At 55.9% G+C, this 19,171-nt stretch overlaps 1 protein-coding gene across 1 annotated transcript; it reads left to right on the top strand.

Moving 5' to 3' along the window:
- Positions 1 to 4,008: 4,008 nt before the first annotated feature.
- On the top strand, positions 4,009 to 18,718 carry JDP2 (Jun dimerization protein 2). Its single transcript, XM_068683189.1, has 4 exons — positions 4,009 to 4,246; positions 14,115 to 14,338; positions 16,867 to 16,971; positions 17,543 to 18,718. The coding sequence occupies exons 2-4, from the start codon at positions 14,138 to 14,140 to the stop codon at positions 17,726 to 17,728; spliced, it is 492 nt and encodes a 163-aa protein (XP_068539290.1). The 5' UTR covers positions 4,009 to 4,246; positions 14,115 to 14,137; the 3' UTR covers positions 17,729 to 18,718.
- Positions 18,719 to 19,171: the final 453 nt, after the last annotated feature.

Below are 19,171 nucleotides of genomic sequence, written 5' to 3'. Positions count from 1 at the left end.
CGGATTTTAAAATGGGGTGTGAGCAGGGTCCTTCAAAGGAGCTTCTCAGCGAGGCTAAGTGGCCACGAGGTGATCTGTGCGGGCACTGCTGGAATACTTCAAAGGAGGAGAAGCCCGAGGCCCCGAAGGCTTGGAGCGGCTCGTGCCTGGGAACCACGCAGGGACGGTTTTATAGTCGGATGGAAACCGATCCAGATGTGACTGCAGAGCCACTCGGGGAGCCTGGGATGCACCTTCATTGGGATAATTCTCTGTATGCTTCTCATCACCCGTGCTGGGAAAAATGGGGGAGATGCAGGCAGATAACGAAAGCCATTAGGAGGATGGAAACGCTTCCATGTGAGCAGGGGTTGCAAGAAACACAGCGTTTGAGTTTACAAAGAAGATAAATGGTAATAGGATATGAGCTGGATGGGACTATAACTTTTTTAGGAGAGGCTATATACTTCAAAGTCTAAGCCAATGCCTAGCTGACAAAGATAAGAAGGAAATTCCTCTCTGGAGAGGTTATTCCACAACTGTCCAACAAAGATTATTTAACTGAAGGATCCAGCCCTGCCAGAGGCAGGCTCTTAGACAACATTTGCCAGCCCTGGTATCTAATCAGCCCTGTTTTTATAAACAAGCAGCTTGGGGATCAATCAGCCTGTCAGTCCGTGTCCCTCAGGGCGCTGTCTGACCCCCGTGGGCTCAGCACCGACCGTCTCCAGCCCAGACCCGGCCACTTTCCCCAAAAAGTTCCCAGTGGTGACCTGGGGACAGCACGCCGTCCTCTCGCTCCTACTGCTTGTGTGAATCGTCCTTCTGATCCCCGGCCCCATTCTGCAAAGTGACTGGGAGTAACTTTAAAAAATAAAATTAAAAAAAATAATAATCAGATTAGACATTAATAGGGTTGGGTGAAGGGAAGAGCTTCAGATGAACTGTGGCTGCAATGCGCAGCCAGAGGTGGCTGAAGGGCAGCCAGAAAAGGCTGTAGGACATCCCAGGGCCATCGTTCAGCAGATGGTTTGTGGTGCTGTCCATCAGGCCAGCAGATGAGCCCAAAGCTGAAGGCAAAGCGAGGAGCTGGGAGCACGGGAAGCAAGTTTACGAGGATCTGGGTGATTTAGGAGATGGGTGACGGATGAAAAGCACCGCTTCATGTAGCACATGTCAGATGGCCTGTGCGGGAGCAAGGAGCCCATCCGAGGAGAGGCCATGGCAAGGGCAGGTTAGTGTGTAAAAATTAACACCAAGCATGTAAAACTGTGCTCGGAGACGTGACAAGGACACACGGGAGTCCCAGTGAGGCTCTTGCTGGATCATCACCATTGATGGTGGTGTCAGGAGGGTGCGAAAGGGCTGTTATTATTGGGGTCTGAACGTGCTCTTGGAGGACATGGCACATTACATGTCAGGGACCATCAGGAGCCTCCTCAGTGCTCTCATCGCTGTGCTGTAGACAGAGCCGTAACAAACAGAGTTACGCTGAGAAACTTGCCAAAATGGACTGGTACCAACTCTGCCTCCCCTGCCCAGCTTCAGAGGACATGGTCCCACCCAGAGAGCCACCAGGCAGCCAGGAAGAGAGGGGCAAAAATGGGGAAGGCAAAACCCAAAGATCTCCCCAAGGGCTGAGAGCGACTCCTGTGCAATCACCCCCCTGTGCTGGTGCAGCTCTGCTGTGCTCTAGAGTTCGCTCTGTTCCTGATAACTTTTTGGCCCCCGTGTTGTGCTGCTGGGCTGTGTTTCCACATCCCTGAGCCTTCACCTTCTGCACACTTTATTTTGAACAGAAACGCGCACATCGCCCCTTCGGTGCGAGGAGAAAGCCGCCTTCCAAGCGGCGATGTGCTCGACAGCTTTTTATACTTCGTGCAGTGGAACTTGTGCTTTTTTTTTTTTTCTTCCCCCAGCCTCTCCTGTCTCCGTTGCAGATGCTGCCATTCCCGCTTGGTTAATTTGTCTTTGTCAGCACATGTTTCCACAGCAGTGGCAAGACTGACCAGCCCGGGTAGGACGGCCGTGTTTACCCGAGCGCTCGGCATCCTTCGGCAAGCAGTCTGTTTGCCGGAGACTTTGCTGTTCACTTTTACCCACTGAAGCCACAAATTCTCAATGAATTCCTGTGCCTTTTCTAGCCCAAGTGAAACCGTATCTGAAAAGTAAACATGTTTTGTGTTTACATGAGGCAAAACCCACTTTGGGAAAAGAACAGTTCAAGCACAAGTGGCTGCAAGAACGAGGAAAATTCCCCTGTGAGCTGAGAGTTCCCAACTCGAGAAAGAATGATGCAAGTCTGTCCCTCGAAGCGTGTGCGTAAGCACTGTCCTGGACAAGGATGCTTCCCTGGAACTAGCCCTTAAATAGTTAAGAGTAAGAAATCACAGGAATAACTCAGACTGTCATCGTGACGGAGGCTCAGCTGCCAGCGGGACCTGCAGAGGGGAGTCAGGGAATCGGGGCTGGCTGGGGGGAAAGAGGAGCAATGAGGAGGTCAGCACGCGAGGCTGGGGCCATACATACATGTATCTGTGCTGCAGGGAGATGTCTCAGCTCTGCCTGCTAGGAAAATGGAAAAACCAGGGTGGGAAAACGCGTGGAAGAAAGAATGGGCAGAGCTGTCTTCCAGCCCCAAACCGAGGAGGGAAGATGGCACTTTCTCACCATCCCCAGGAGCAGGAGGAACCGTGCTGCCCTGGGTGGCCCAGCCAGGCCATCAGCCTCCTCTGAAATCCCCGTGCTTTTCCCTCTCCTTCCCCTCGGGATGCAGCAGTTGCAGGGGAGCTGCTGTGGTCTGCCCTGAAGGCAGCTGCGTGTGAATTGCTGGCGAGATATTGTTTGTCAACCACAGCGGGCTCCTTCCAGCTCAAGGCACTGCAAAAAGCCGTCCTATCTGATATAGGAAGGGGAAGGAATGCGTATGGGAAAAATACATTCCTGCGTGCGCGTCGCCCTTCCCCCTGGGATGAGGTGCCAAGATTAACGAAACGTTGGGGTTGGATGCAAAGGTGTGCAGAAAGTGTTCGGCCTCTCTGGAAACAAAAAGATAAAAGGCTACGAGCACGAGGAGAGCGGGAAGGAAGACAGATCCAGGCTGTGTCCTGTAGGACAGCTTGGGCAAGGAGCATCCCGTGTGGAAGGGGGTGGCTCCGGTGCCCTGCTCCTGCTCGGACAGTGGTGGGGAGAGCGGGGCTGTGCGGGTGGTGGGTGATGAGCAGCATGCGCTGCTGGGGGTGAAAAGAAATCAACTTTGTGGATGCTGAAAAGAAGCAATGGGGGGAGGAAAACGGGGTGGGGTGGGTGGTGGGAAGGACAGGGACTTGTGCACGGACTCGTGTGGCTCAGCGGGGCAGCTTCCCCAGCTGCTGCCCTGCTTCTCCTTCCCAGAGGTTAGGGGTTTTGTCCCGGAGCGGGGCTGCTCTGGCAGCAGCAGCACACCCAGTACCTGCGGCAGGTCCTGCGTGGCCCTGCGCAGCTGCCCTCCCACAGCACTTGGGCAGGTGGGAGAAAGGGCCGGGGTTAAAGAGGAAGGAAACGATTCAAACCCATGCAAATCAGTTAGCAGGAAGCCCGCAGTCATCACCTGCCACCTCGGTGCCAGGGCACGAGGCCGGGGAGGTGCCTCGGGGGGCAATATCCCCCGGGGTATCCCGGTGCCAAGCCGGGGGGAGCCCGAAGCGGCTGGGCGGGGGCTCCCCAAACCCTTCTGCTTCCTCTCCCCCCGGTGTGGGGTCGGTGAGCGGAGGGCCGCCACCCCCCGGCTTCACCTCTGGCACCGCGGAGAGGCCGGTGGGGGGCTGCCAGAGCCACCCGTGATGTCCTTCACCTCCCGGGCCGGGCACTGCGTGGTGCCGGGGGGGTGCCGGTCCCGCTCCCGGTGCCGGTGCCGGTGCCACCCCATCCCGGCGCTCCCCGCCCCGCGGCCCCGTTCTCTCGCCCGCCCTCCCTCCCTGACGTGTGGCGCTGGCAGCCCGGCCGGTTCCGCATTCCCGACCCCTCCCCGCAGCCCAGGGGCCGCTATATAACCGGGGCTGATGCAACCCACCCCGCCGCCCGCCACAGCCCGCGGGAGGCGCGCACCGGGGCGGCGGGGGGCGGCCGGGGCGGCCCGGCGGGGACCGACAGCGACAGCGACACCGACAGCGACCGGGGGCGGCGGAGCCGAGCCGAGCCCAGCCGAGCCGGGCGGCGGCGGCGGGGCTGAACCCGCAGCCCGCTGCCGGGCCCCGCGGGCATCCCGGCGGCCCCCTCCCCGTGCACGGTGGGTGCGGGCACGGCGGAGCCGGGAGGGAACCGGGGGTGGCCGGGGGGACAGCGGGGAGCGGCTGCCGGGGTGGCCGCGGGGCGCTCGGGGCGCGGGGATGGGGCCCCCGGGCGCGGATCGGAGCCCCCCGCTGCTTTTTGGGGGTGCGGGGAGGAGCCGAGCTCCACCTGCCCGGGGGGTGTGCGGCTGGGGGGCTGCGGGGAGCCCCGCTCGCGGTGCGGGGTCCTGGGGTGCTCGGAAAAACAGGGCACCCCCGGGACCCCCCGGGACCCCCCGGGATCCCCGCCGCCCCGTCCCGAGCCCGCTGGGGCAGCCGGGCGTGGGGTTGAGTGGAAGTTGTGTTCTTCTGCACGGCTTGCTCCGGGAGGCACTTTGCTTTGCTTTTTTTTCCGTGGTAGGGAAATAGGGTTGGGAGCAAATTGGGGGAAAGGGAGAAATAGCAGGAGAGCGAGAGCCACATTATGTTTCCATTTTCCTTTAATGAAGGCCCTGTGGAGGTGTATTTGAAAACACAGGGTCTCCTATGCCTTCAAGGAGGGTGAGAACACTGCGCTGGCTGCTTCCAGGGCCATATGCAGCGTATGGTGGCCAATGAAACGGGGCCTGGCTCGTTCTCTTGCTTGTCTTGGCAGCCTCCTTCATGGCTTGTATTACCAGCCCTGGAACACAACCACTGCCAAACTGTGTGTGTGTGCGCGTGTGTTTGGACTCCGAGAGCTCGGCAGAAACAAATGCTTCAGCAGCTCGGAGCAGGATTTTTTAGCTGGTTTCAGGAGAACTCGCAGGAAAAACTCGATCTGGAGGCCGCCGCCAGAGTCCGCGCGGGGAATCTGGTGGTTACTGCTTCCACGGGGACATCTGGGAATGCCAATGGTTGGAGTTCACATCCTCGGTATGACTCCTGGTGATTCAAAAAGGGAAGAAAAAAACCTGCCCATCTGGGGGATGAGTGGGTGGGTGCTGGAGCTGCCATCCAAGCCGTCCTTGTGTCAGGCAGCGACTGGCTGCCGTGCTCCTCGGGTCTCTGCGATTTCCCGGGGCGGCCGGGAGCTCATGGCAGGTTGCTGCTCCCTCCTGCTTACAGTGAGCACGTCCCTCCTTACAGGATGCCAAGGTCTCGGCTGTGGCTCTGGCCGAGGAGGAGGAGGAGATATCCCCTCCACCTCAGCAGCGTGCCCAGCCGGGCTGTTGGAGAGCAGGCAGCGCCGAGCATCCGCCGGGTGCTCTCCTTCCCCATGCTGGTGTCTGCAACTTTGTCTGCTCCACCTGGGCCAGGTAGCGGGCAGCACGCAGCGTCTTGAGAGCCTGAAGCTGCCCAGAAGCTCTTTTTGCTGCAGTGGGCCGTGCCCCGTCGACCTGGCCCCAGGACCAAGCCGTGGTGTGTGGCAGCCTGCACGTGTCCTGCGGTGCCCGTGTGGCAAGGAGCAGGCACAGCAAGCCTGCTGCCATCTGCCTTTGGCTGCTTGCGTGGGTTTCTCCATTGCATGGACTGCCCAGAGCATCAGTCCAAACCCTGCAGGGTATTTAGCGTGCAGCCTGGGAGCCGAAGGTCTGTATGGGCCTCTCAGCCGAGCGGGGCTGCTGCAAGCCAGCCAGAGCTGGTCTTTATATGGCTTAGAGGTCTCTGTGCATGACCCTGGCATTCAGGGCACAATTCTGAGGAGTTTGTAGGGGGGCCTCTCATCTCTGAGGCCACCCTTGCCCCTGAGGTTGGAGCTGTGTGCCAGGGGAGGGCTGTCTTCTTGAAGAAGATTCCAGCCCTGACCACATGCGGCCGTGGAAGGTCCTGGGGGATTTCAACAAGTCAGTTGTTAACCTCAGTGCCTGAGCTGCAGCCTAGCTCAGAGCAGCACGCTCCCTCCTCCCCACGGCCATCTGAACTGCTGTGGGTCGGAACAGGGTCTCTTCTACCTCCCTGTTGTGTGCTGCCGTCCGTGGAGCGGTGCCGCGTTATTAAATGTCTGCCACGCTCCATGCCAAAGCCATAATTAATGGCAACCTCCTCATGCAGGAGCTGCGAGGAGCCTTGGCTGTGCTGGGTGCTGTGCGAGCCCCTGCTGGTCCAGGTCACTTGAAGGTGCTGCATTGCAGTGGTAGGGGCAGCGTGGTGCTCAACTGGAGCTGTTTGCTGCCCTGCCAAGGTACGGAGGGAAACGCTGGAGGAAGGAGGAGGATTGAGCTGACTGCTTTGCTGAGGGGGTTATTGCTAAAGTTGAGGACTGGTTTCTTGCCTTCTCATAATGGGAATAAGAAGCCAAAGCAGCAGACAGGCAGATGTGTGGGGGCTGCACGCGTGCCCCGGTGAGGCTACCAGCTCTGGGCTGCCCCTTGGGTGCAGTGTCAGGAGCTGGGTGCCTCCCTGGGGGAGGAGAGGAGGGAGGCAGCAGGGCTCTCCGTGTTCCTGCTCTCAGAAAGCTCCTCGCAGCCTTCTCCCTGTGAGCAACTCGGGCGTTCTTCTGCCATCTGTGTGAAACCAGACATCCAGGCTGCGCCAGGCTGCTCCCACTCAAGAAAACAGTCTAGATTTCCACCTCCTGAGGATCTCCTCCTCCAGAGCTCCTTCCTCTCTTCAGCATGATGGCCCACTTGGTGGAGCTGAGGGATCCGGGCTGGGACACTACATGGAGGGGTGCTCGCAAACCCTGCAGCTCTTTGTCCACCACGTTGCCCGTGGGAGAGAAGGAACCCGAGGGGCAGCTGGGGGTGTCTGTGGGAAGGGTTCGTCTTTGCCCTGGGTTGCAGGAGCTGGCTGCAAACCTCCTGGGATGGAAGTGGAGTGGCAGTAGTGAGGCCCCGTGGTGGCTGCCATACAGAGGTGGCACGCTGCAGCTCGGCACACCTGGTAGGCCACGCTGTGAGACCTTAAACTGGTCTTTAGACAGGGAGCAACCTCCCCAGATGCCTTGTAGCACTCACTAAGCAGTCCTGCCTCCTTGCTGAAGGGGGGCCACGCAGAGTTTAATCCCGGTGGGTGTCACTGCAGCGCCTCAGTGCACTGCGGGTGCTGGGCTGTGCACCCACGGGCTCAGCAGATGAATGAATAAACGCACAGCGCCTGTTAAAGTCCATGTTTGCCAGCGCTGCTGCACGGGTGTCTGAAGGACAGGTTAGAACCAAAGGGCTTGGCTGTTGCTGTGTTTTGATGGTTGGCAAATAACTTTGATACGGATCGGTGTGGCCTTTGGCACTGGAAGTAACTGCTTTTAAAAATGCAGAGCAGAAGAAGGGAGGTTACAGGGTGACCTGCTGTAAGGAGCTCCTTCCAACGAGGTGCATCTGGCGTTCAGAGCTGGTGGCTGCTGCCCGGGAGTGGGAGCATATCACATTCTAGAAAACAGGGGAAAAAAAGGTAATTGCGTGTTCAGGTACTTTTGGCACTGGGCACATGAGGTGTGGCTTTGTGCCGTCAGCATGGTGGCGTTAACGCGGCGCTCACGGGGTGCTGAACTGAACCTTGACGTGGAAAAGTGTTTGTGGGCTCCACTGGCCCTCAGCCCCCTGCAGCCCCCCAGCCAGAAAAGTCCAGATGGGGAAAAAGCAAGTGGCTCCGTGCTTCAGAAAACAAGTGATAGCCAATTGCCCTGTCTTTGTTTAGAAAGTTACATTCTTGAGGCATGAGAAGTCGGGCATGTCAGGAAAGGGCTTTCATATAAATCATCCTTCTGCCAATGAGAAGGAACTGGAAAGATGCGGTGTAGAGCATACAGACTGAGCAAACTTGATAGCCAGGAGCTAAAAGCAAAAGTTAGAAAAAAGGATGGGAAAGCCATAGTAAATTCCAAGGGACCACAATTTGCTTCTCATGGATGGCAGCGTTACTTCTGATCTCCAGAGCAGAATTCTTGCTTGTTGGCCGTGAACAGACGAAGGGCTGACTTAGAGCCCAGGGCTCCAGGACTGCACGAACAAATGGCAGCAGTATGCTGAGTGCTAACGTACCGATGAAGAGATCAAAGATAGCTCGTACAGGAGGTTGCAGGCTTTGGCAGCGCTCCGACGCATGGCAGCTGGCAAGTAATGGCAGGCACCCAGGTCGGGCCTGGCGTGGCAGAACAACAGGCAGGCAGGGCCTTGGTTCTGCTGGCAGCGTGGAGAAGGGCTGCTGGGACAGACTGCCTTATGGCACCGCTTGTTAGCCTGGAAAAAAGAGGAAGAGGCTGATATTTACAGTGGCAATCCCCCCCGGCTGGCAGGAGGTGCCAGCCTGGCTCTCTGAGCATGGGAAGGGTGCTGGGGTCAACCACTGCAGATGTCAGAGCGTGTGGCAGAGCTTGTGCTGGAAGAGACCGTGATTTATAGCCAGCACTTTAACCAGAAACTGAAAATAAGGTTGTAAACAGCTCCCACTCTCACCAAGGAAGCTGACAGCACAGATAAGGCAGCAATGGCAATTTAAGGTGAAGTGACGGGTGTCTGTCAGAAAGTTGCTTTGGTCTTCGCTGTAGGATGGTGCTGTTGACAAAGCAGCAACTGCTTCTGGCTTATAAAGAAGCAAACCGTGCGCTTGGCTAGGTGAGGATGCACAGGATGCTCCCGGGGGAGTAGCAGATACAGACTAAGTCAGCTTCTGCACAGGGAAATGAATGTGTGACTTCAGCACAGGTAGGCATTCCTCTGCTGGTTTTAGGCTGTGGGTAAGAATAGCACTGAAGAGGTGGCAGGAGGGGCATGAATGTAGGCTAGCAACCAGAATACAAGCCCCCAGGGACCCTGGGCTACGTGGATTATGCCTACGCACGTTAGATTTATGCAGTAACTGCTGCGCAAACATCAGCTACCTCAGAAAAAGGAAAAAAACAAAAACACAACAAACTCAGAGTCCCCAGAAAAAGCAACAGAAGTCGGTATGGAAAACAAAACAACAACAAAACCACAAGGAAATAAAGACTTAAAGTGTAAGAAAAAGAACAGAAGCATATACAGGGACAGTGAAGCTGAGCAAATGTGTGGGTCAGTAACAGCTCGGTAAAGCTTCTTCCCACTGGGCAGCTGGCTCCTGAAAAGAACAGACCCCAGCAACAGGAGAAAAACAAGGAGAGCTCCGTGCTGCCTTTAATAAAACATTAAGTGAGCCAGTGTCACAGACCGTTGACCATAAAGACGTGGTTGGGGGACAAAGGACAGAACCACTCGTCACTGCTGTGAAAAATGCAGCAAAAAGGTGAGAAAAGGAAGCTGTACTGTTGTCAGCTTTTTGGAGATGAGGCTGCAGATAAAATAACTGAGCCTGCCAGCAGACTGCAGGTCTGAGACCTGCAGTTCCAGAGCGAGGATGCAAAAGGGACTGCAATAATTAGGAGGGTTTACAGACATTTTGGCAAAAGGTCAAGTCGTGTGTTCCAGTGCTCACCCAGAACAAGGGGAGGGTAGGAGCAAAGCTGAAGAAGTACAAACTGAGTTTTGACCCATGAAATCACGTGTTGACCAGATTTTTGCTGTAAGGTTAGTTGCTACGGAGAGCATTGAATGACACAAGCTGTGCATCGCCGAGCTGAAGTTTTAAGAAAGCCTCCTCTGTCTCATAATTCACTGTGGAGCATCTTGAGATGTTGTGGCACTAAATGATGAATAGCATCAGTGCAGAACGCACAGCTACAGGGAATGTAAACTGGAGCAGCTGGCGTCATGCAGATACCAGTGTCAGATGGAAGACTACACATTCTCTTTCCCCTCGCTGCTTTGCTTTGCTGTTGGCTTCGTTATGTGAAGAAGCGTAGCTGATACAATGCAGGAATTGTGTGGTTGTGCAGTAGGACACCAGAAAGCAAGGTTTTACTGAGGATGCAACTTCTTTCAGCTCATGTAAGGAGCCATTGAAAGACCGCCTGGCACTGAGGAGAAAAAAAAAGTTTGTGTTAATAACCAGTTATGAAAAGAACAAATCTAATAAGAGTCCCAGCTAAAGCACGGTGTTAGAAAGCGAAGGAATCAGAGGTGAGCTGGTTCACGTTCCCTAGAAATAACAAACACTGCAAGGGAAAATGCAGGGAGGAATTACGAACTGGCAATATACCAGCTGTATTCACCACTGCCAGCAAGATCTGGCTATTGAAAAGCTGCAACTTAAAGGTCAAACTCAGATCTTGCACCTCAAAGTTATTTCTGTCCTAACATGCAAATGTGGTAGAAATATGCTGGAGCTCTAGGCAGGCATGTTGGTGTCTTCCAGAGTAACAGCCTCAGGAATAAGGCCAAATATTAAATAAAATTACATCTTTGGGCATTTTTAACGTGATCGAAGTACAAATTCTTACCTGTAGTGTTATGCAGGGAAGTAGGTGAAAGTATTTGGGACTTGGGTACCTGGGAACAGAAGTAGTTGGAGGTGAGAGTCCCTGCGATCAGCAGCGATGGTGCCTGCGGCTGTGGTGCTTCAGGGCCTGGGCTGGATTAATGCTCACTGCACCCTGCTCTGAGGGGGGTGGCATCTCTCCTCATTCCCTCGTTTTTGCGGTTACAGCTCTGCTGGAAATGGTTTACATTCCTCTCCAAGGTCTAACACAGCTTGACTCTTGGCAGTTCTTGGTGTGCTCCTCAGCTTCCTGACCCCTGCGCAGGACCTCATTTGGAGGAGCCTTCCTTCTCGCCTAGCTCTCAGCTCGTCCTAATGTGCAGGCTCACGTTCTGCCAGGTGCCTCCTTGTGCTTTGGTTTGAACAGCTTTAGAATTAATTTAAGCTGATGCACGTGTGTTGTGGGCTTTGCCCATGGAGTAACTGGGCTCAGGATAAGTTGCTCAGGCAGCAAAATAGGTACTGGGTCAGCTCCTTCACTCAGGCTCCTTCAAGGCACATAAAGCCACTAGACCAAAGATGCAGAGGGAAAGGGTGGACCAGACAGAGCACAACATTTTCTCAAATCCTTAGCAAGCTTTCCCTGGGGAGCTGCTCAGAGCTGGAGTGCAGGGTGGCACTCAGTGCTCAGGTAGTCCCATAGCCTGGAAGAAAAAAAAAATCTCCCTCCTTATTTCATAAATTATATTGACCATGAATTCTCTGTAGCTGAAGACCTGGACTGTCCAGCCTGGCATGTAGATACTCTTGCTGTCATGATGTAAAACAATTAATTAAAACCAGGTTCCCTTAGGTGAGAATGAATTTAAGCATCCAGCAGTGGGCTCGAGTCAGGTTCCAGCCTGAACCATAGGAAAGGGTGGGCCAAGGCCCCAAATCTGTGTGTGCCAGCACAGCTCACAGCATTTGCAGGAAGGAGGCTTCAGGGTGTTCATATACCTCTGCTATGGTGTTCTAGTTTTTCATTATGCCCCAGCTGTTGAAGCTGGAGGTGGGTGTCCATGGGACTGCTGCTGGGGGTGTGCAGGAGCTGGCCCTGGCCATGCTGCTGTTGGTGGGCCTCTTCCCAGTGCCACCGTCTGTCACCGTACTGGTGGTGGCTGGGAACGGGCTCGTGATGCAGTGCATGCAGTTATCCCCAAACAGCAGTGAGATAAATCTGCTGCTATGTCCTGTGAGAATGTGTCTGGGGAAGGTGTCCCCTGCTTTGTTGTGTCACCTCACTGACCAGGTGCTGCCCTGTGGAGAGGGACAGTTTCCGAGGAAGATGGGAGGGATTTAGGCAATACCTGCTGGTGTTTTTGGAACTGGAGCGCAGCCTAGGGCAGGACGGTGCCTGGTTTCTGGGTATCTTTGCTGCGTGAGGCCTGGATGGCAGGGAAGGGAGGTGGCAGCTTCAAAGCACTGCTGGCACTGCAACGTGGAGTTACAGCTGTCTGCTTTGGGGAGTGCTCTGGAGGAATAAATGCTTCGGATTGTTTCAGGGCTCTGCAGTCCCGGGGAGTTGACGTGTGGTCTCTTCTAAGGTCAAGCGTCACTACCAAGTTTTTTATCATCAGACGGGCAGGAGTCTGTTTCATCAGGTAGCACCACTTCCCTTCAGAAGTCACCCAGCTCTCCTCTCTTGCCCATCTGCTCCTTCTCAGGCTGCTACCTCCTTGTGCAGATCATCTCCCCCCAGCCCAGCATCCTCCCCCTGCATACCAGCACTGGGGGCGCTGCCTTGCCCTCCCCTTTCTCATCTCTCCTCCTGAAAGATGACCGCAGCAGAGGGCTTGCTTCCTGCTCACTGCGTGCCACTGCCTCTGTACGGTCATGGTGCTGCTGCATTTGCTTTCCACGCTCTTTCTCAAGTCCTGTTGGTTACCGCTGCTCTCTGCCGAGCACACTCTGCCTTGGGACAGCTCACACTGGCACCTGGGTCTCGGTGGCAGGTTAGAGTGTGTGCCTGCTTGCAGGATACTGCAGTTCATAGGTGCTCTCTGATGCAAATCCCTTGGTCTGTCACAGCAGGCCGCCCTGCACAGCACTCGTGCTGGGAGCTGTGCAGCTTTTGTTTGCCTCTCTGGTCTGGATTAACCTGTATGAGTGGCTTTCCTTCCCCCTCACTGCTCATCTGTTCCCTGACATTAACCAGTACATCAAATAGCCTCCTGGGCAGAGAGACGTGCCAGTGCCAAGAAGTCTTTACCTTCTCTGCTTGTGGTTAAGACTTTGACTTGCACTTGCTGACCTGCGTGAGCAGGGGGTTGGACGAGGTGACCTCTAGAGGTCCCTGTGCGACTCAGCGATCCGTCACTCCTGTCCCACACTCGCTGCGCACGTTCGCAGCCTGGTGGTGACAGATCTGCCACCTGGGGTTGGTAGTGCTGGGCAGCTGTGGCAGCTGCCTTGTTAACGTGTGTGTGCCTGCATTTAGCACAGCTGTACTGCATCAACCAAAAGCCTGCATCACCCCTTGCCCTGTTTCTCAGCATCCAAGCGTGGCTGCTTGGGAAGGAGCAGGGCGAGCGCACCTCACCCTTTCCCTCATGCATCTCCTGGCTCTGACAGTGGGTACTGCCAGCTTGCAGCCCCTCTCCCCTTTGGGGTGCCTCCTGACACGGGTTGGGATGGGGTGGCTGTCCCCTGGCTCCCCGTGTGGCTGTGTTTGGGGTGGAGGAACAGTGGCTGCATGGACAGCAGGTGACTGTGTCGTAACTGGGTCACCAGAGTGTCCCAGGCCTGTTACGCAAGCAGAGACAGGCTTAGGTGGTAGCCAGCAGCCACCTGCTCCCTCTGCCTTTTGGCTGATAGCACAGCTCCAGCTCCACAGGCTTCTCAATTTAGGTCTAATTTTATTTCTGCATCTCTTAGCCAGTTGTTCTGCACATTTCCTGGTAACTCCCTTTCTTCTGCCTATGAGTGACTTGCCAAAGCTTGTCCCAATCCTATTCTCTCTCAAGCTCCAATTTTTTTTTCCTCTCCTGATAGAAGAAGCCTTTTGCACATTGCTCCGCTTCCCCTCCCCTCCAGCCTTTGTTTCCTCGTGTTTGTGCTGGGCGATGTTTGCTCAGCGGCGGGTTTCTCCCTCAGCAGCTTTTCATTGTTTTATCCTCGGTCCCCATGCGCTGTGCCCCGACACCGGTCAGCAGGCTCAGCCTGCCCAGCCGGCAGCCAGCCTGCGGCACGGTGCGGTCCCCACGATGCTGGTTTCTTCTCGGCCTAATACCTACGCATTAATCAAAGCGCAGTAAGAGCAAAACCTTGATCTTCGGCACTCCAGACAAAGGTGTGCCAAGACCAACAGCCCGTGGGACCACATCACTGTTGATCCTGTAAGTCCCTCCACCAAGCTCCTGTTTTTCTGGTGCTCTGCCTCTCACGTCTCTTCTTCTTCCTCACCTACAGGCCAGTAGCATGGCCTTCCTAGCAGGATTTGTATATTTTGGTCTCTGCCACCCAACTTGTGCTCATTCCTTGCTTTTGCCATCCCTGGGGGAGAGCAGCAGCTTTCCCTGGGCCTGTGGAGCCGGCTGGGTTCGTGCCACGTTGGAAGCGGGGAGGTAACGGGCCGTGTCTCTCTCCCTGCAGCCCGCGGAGCCGTGTCCCCTGCTATGATGCCAGGGCAGATCCCCGACCCGTCGCTGACGGCCGGCGCGCTGCCTGGGCTCGGCCCCTTGACGGGACTGCCTGGCACCGCCCTGACCGCCGAGGAGCTGAAGTACGCCGACATCCGCAACATCGGGGCCATGATCTCGCCGCTCCACTTCCTGGAGGTGAAGCTTGGGAAGAGGCCCCAGCCCGTGAAAAGTGAGGTGAGGCTGGGGGCTGCTGCCTGCGGGCGGCCCCACAGATGGGCAGGGGCTGCTCCCCAGGGGTGCCTGCTGCTGCCCGGGTCGCTCTGTGGGGCTCCTGGGGAAGGGATGGTGGGCGGCTGCTGCTCGGTCCCATGGGCTGTCATGTCACAACTGTGTTGCAGGGGCTTGGGAGACACTTGCACAGCATTTTCCTTGTGTGCTTGCCTCGTGTTGTGTCTGGCTCTTTCAGCCTTGCTGTGCTGGTGCTGCTTGTGTCAACCAGTGCCAGCAAATGGAGCTGGAAGTCCATCAGTGTGAGGCCCAAAGTGGTGACAGTGGTGGCTTCAGTCAGGACTGTTTGGTAAACAGTGCCTCCACGGGCAGTGCAGTTATGAGTTGGCATCTAAAGCCAAATGTGTCCCAAGCTCCTGGTCTGCTACTTCTATAGCAGCTTGATCTGCAGGGAAATGTGGAGGAAAGACAAGGGGAGCCCCATCAGCAGCCCCCAGATGGCTGCTTCCCCTTGTAGCTTCTTCCTCCCCTGCACGGCCCGTGGAGCCAAGGAGCTGAGGATGGCAAATGGAGCTGCCCCTGGCATGGGCTTTGCAGCAAAAGCCTGGAACAGCCGAAGCAGTAGCTGCTTATTCCGTGAGTAGCCAAGAAGCAACCCACGCGTAATTTTGCAATGCAGCCTGCAGCTGCTCTCCTCTTGCAGGGAGATGGAGCCCGGGGAGGCTGGGTGCTGACATGCCATGCTCAGTGCAGAGCTGGGGAAAAAGCAGCTTTTTGCCCTGGCACAGGGGTGTTTGTCCGTGGCAGTGCACAGAAAGCCCACGTATGGGGTGGTGGATGCACCATTACCATCCCTTGTGCCTGTAACAGAGCTGAGTCCTAACCCCCAGCACCAGGGGGCCATGTCACCTTTTTGAACTGAAGCAGAGGCAGGAAGGAGAAAAGCTCCTTTCTTGAGGTGGCAGGAGCTGTAGGACAACACAAAGCAGAGCCAAGAGTTCAGGCTGCTCTATCTGTGCTGAGCCACTCTCCCTGAGCACCTGTGGGCCACATCTAAAGGGCACGGCCCTTCGCTGGCCCCAGTGGGTGTAGGGGAAGCTGAAGGGGACAGGGAAGGGACACTTATTCTTGGATCCCTAATGGGCAGAGCAACTAGGCATGGAAATGTGTCAGGCAGTTTGCAGGGAGACAGTGGGGCTGGTGCTCTCACTGTTCTTCCAGGAAAAGGCAGCAGAGCACGGAGTTAGAGCCTGCCTGGTCGCTTCTGCAGATGCCCATCACAATGTAGTGAGAGCTGGCAGCTTCTGGTGGGACATGGGGGCATCAGCACAGATCCCATCCTGGTTCTCCTAAGCATAGTGCTGCTGTGGCAGAGGGCTGGCTGCAGCCTGGCACTGTGGGAAGTCCGTGCGTAGCTTGTGCTGTCTTTGCTTGGTATTTTGCTCCCATCTAAAATGGTAAATTTGGTATAGTACTTGGGAAATAACATAGAGAAGATGCAAAAGCTGTTAGTGCTATAAAACTTGGACATTGTCCTTTAGATATTAGACATGCAGCTTACTTAATTCTGCCCAGTTAGCATTTCATTCTGTCCTGGCACATCACGTCGAGATGTTTTGATTAGAGGAATTTTGATTCTGTAAATCAAAATCCCCACGCCCACCACCACTTCATGCCCATGGTGTTGGAGACCTCTTGGCTCCTTATGAGGTCCCTAAGTCAGGTGTGAGAGCAGTGAGGCTGTTCAGATGGCGTGTGCTGTGAGAGGCTCATCTGGGAGATATGTCCCTCAATCACGCTGGCTTGGGGAAGTATGAAGGGAAGGATGTGGCCGCTTTGGCAGGCTGGAGTTGCTCTTGAAGAAGGTAGAAGTAGACTGTGGAAATGATCATAAAGTAAAAGTGGCTGCCACTGTATTTGAAAAGATGTACGCTGTCAGCTGCCAACTGAGAAGAACAAGGCAGTTCAGTCTGACACCTCAGAGTCCCAGGCCAAATGCTCATGGTTATTGTTTGTGGGTCTTAGAGGCCCAAAGGGTCTTTTCTCCACTGCTGTGCTGCAAGGTGTCACCTGGATGCTGAGTTTATGGAGATTTCTAGCACTCACAGTTCTCTGGAGAAGGAACTGGTTTGGGTTCTCGGCTGTGAGCGTGCCACAGGCCACTTACACAGACTTTTCCCTAAGTACTTTGATTATGGGTTTCCAGCCCATAGGGCTTATTAGCCTGGTGTGTGCGGTTTGAATCAGATAGCAGGGAGTGACTGAGTCATGGCAAACAGCACCGGCACTGCTGTGTCCCGTGTCCTTATCGGAGATGCACCCCACGGTCCCCACCTTCTGGGGTGACCTGGTGGCTTGGCCCCCATGTTGAAGGCACATCGACGTTAGAGGCTGTGGCAGCGACACGTTTGGTCCCTTGTAAGGGTTGGACCATGTCACTGGTGACCACTGGTGAGGGCAGCAACGGGGCTGCCAGGGGCTGCCAACCTCCTCCACTTGATGGCTCTGACCTGGGCTTCTCCGTCTTGTTGCAGCTTGATGAGGAAGAGGAGAGGAGGAAAAGGCGCCGGGAGAAAAACAAGGTAGCAGCAGCGCGATGTCGTAACAAGAAGAAGGAGAGGACAGAGTTCCTGCAGCGGGTGGGTGCCCTGACCTGGAGGTGGGCTCTGGGCCTGGGGGAAAGAGGGCTTTGATGGTCTGCCGGTGTCTGTGCTGGAGCAGGAGCACCCTTGGGAATGTGGCCCAGGACAGGGGCCTTCTGCCCAGATTCCTGGAGGTTTCCCCACTCAGAGGCCAGGTTCCCTCTGGCCGTGACCCCAAGGCAGAAGAACACTCCCACCTCCTGACTGCTTTTCTCTAAGGGCTGGTGGGATGCAGGCAAAGGACACAGCTGGGACAAGGAGCCATTTCACAAAGGCAGCTCCTTGCTGATGGGGGACGAACCTTTCAAAATTTAAAAATGCAGGTTTGTTTCCTCGTGTCCTTCCAGCCCATGGAAAGCAGCCAGGCAGGGTGTTCGCTGCCCTGGGAGCTGGCTGTGGGTTGGGTAGGAACTGCCCGGGGGAACCTGGTGTCTTAGCATGTCCTCAGGCTGCTCCTGTGCAGCATGGACTGAGGAGCAGCACTGAGCAGAGGTGGCTTGTTGGCCAAATATTTCTTGCATCTGTTCCATTGAAGCAGTCACATGCAGTTGTGTTTCTGCCCTGTTAGGAGTCGGAGCGTCTGGAGCTCATGAACGCGGAGCTGAAGGCCCAGATAGAAGAGCTGAAACAAGAGAGGCAGCAGCTGATCCTGATGCTGAACCGGCACCGTCCGACCTGCATCGTGCGGACAGACAGCATCAAGACACCCGAGAGCGAAGCCAACCCGCTGCTGGAGCAGCTAGAGAAGAAGTGAAGGTGGCACTGGGCCAGGAGGAGGAGACAGTGGCGCAGGGTCTTCCAGGGTCTCTAACGTATGTACTGTATGAAGAACTGTGCACCGAGGCCTGGTGCATCCAGGACCCAGTGGGCTTCCTTGGGAACTATGGACCAAACAAATTTTGGGGGCAGAGAAGATTGGGAACCTGTCAACCGTCTACTCTGAGGCTGAACCCGGGAGCAGGGCTAGCGGCGCGGGCGAGGGCAACCTCTCTGTGATACCTCATCGCGGCCCTTCGGCCTGCTCGCGGCCCCGCGGCCCCACGGCACGGCAGCACGTCCTGCGAGGAGGAGGAGGAGGAGGAGGAGGAGGAGAGGAGGAGGCACGGGAGGAGCTCCTGCTTCACCCTCTCTCTTCCCCACAGCCCCTCAGCGTGCCGGGGAGGAGCGGGGCCTGCAGGCGGCAGGGACGGCGGCGGAGCGGAGCCTGCAGCACTCCCGTCCCGCCGCGTGCCGGAGCCATCCCCAGAGGCCGCCGCCGCTCCTGGCGCACACTCCACACGAAAACCCCAACCGAAGAACCGCAAACACTTGACGCGGCCCCGTCTGGTGGGCAGGCCTGTCGGGGCTCGGTGGCGCAGGCGCCCCCCACGAGCACACTCTCAGTATAATGTTTACAGCCCAGCTGTCCGCGTCGGCCGTGCTTTTGAATGCACATTTTTACACTTTTTTTTTTTTTTTAAAGATATTTTTTACAAAGTTTTTATACAGCGATCTCTATATGGATTTATATAATCACTAGATGTGATCCCATAGAAATGTATGTTATGATGGTCTGTTTGTTACAAATGCATATGCCACAGTTATCTCCATTGTGTTACTTGTCCGGCGGCGTCCGGCTCCTTCCCCCAGCACGCTGGGGAGGGGGTCCAGCAGCCCTCCGCAGGGCCGTCGCTGCCGTCTCCATCCATGTATGTCCTTCATAATACTCAGTTCTGTATCTCTCAGTAAATGTTACCTTTACATACGCTGTCCTCCTGTGCTTTGTGTGGGCCAGGCCGTGGTGGGCTTGGCATCGTGGCAGCAGCTGCTGGGTTTCTGGCTGTGCTGGGTGTCCTCTGGCTGAGCAGGATGGGGAAGCTGATCCCAGAACCGTTGCAGTGTTGTGGTGGTGGTGATCCCTTTCATGGAAGGCGGTAGAAGACCTCTGGGCCTCCGCTGGGTCCCAGCCCTACCCTGACTGATGTTTTGGGAAAGCCGACCCCTGCCCTGGGCATCAGCCAGTGCCAGCACAGGGATGTGCAGGTTCAGCAGATACTCAGCTGGGTGGTGTTGAGGTGCTAGGACTAAAGGGGTTGCTGGCACTGAAAGGACATCCCCACATGTACATCCAAGCCCTGTCCCTACATTGGTGTGTTTCTGAGCCCTACATCCACAGGCAGCGGGAAGGTACCTCAGTGTGGACTGGGGCAGGCCCTGT

Source organism: Anas acuta, chromosome 5 (genome assembly GCF_963932015.1).
Source record: "Anas acuta chromosome 5, bAnaAcu1.1, whole genome shotgun sequence".
Lineage (NCBI taxonomy): Eukaryota > Metazoa > Chordata > Aves > Anseriformes > Anatidae > Anas > Anas acuta.
This window is presented reverse-complemented; position numbering and strand designations above follow the sequence as displayed.

What these genes read in the sequence shown, in the direction of transcription:
- JDP2 (XM_068683189.1), top strand. Translation starts at nt 14,138, where the DNA reads ATGATGCCAGGGCAGATCCCCGACCCGTCGCTGACGGCCGGCGCGCTG. An exon ending in CCCAGCCCGTGAAAAGTGAG is followed by an intron (nt 14,339 to 16,866) that starts GTGAGGCTGGGG and finishes GTCTTGTTGCAG; the next exon opens with CTTGATGAGGAAGAGGAGAG. An exon ending in GGACAGAGTTCCTGCAGCGG is followed by an intron (nt 16,972 to 17,542) that starts GTGGGTGCCCTG and finishes CTGCCCTGTTAG; the next exon opens with GAGTCGGAGCGTCTGGAGCT.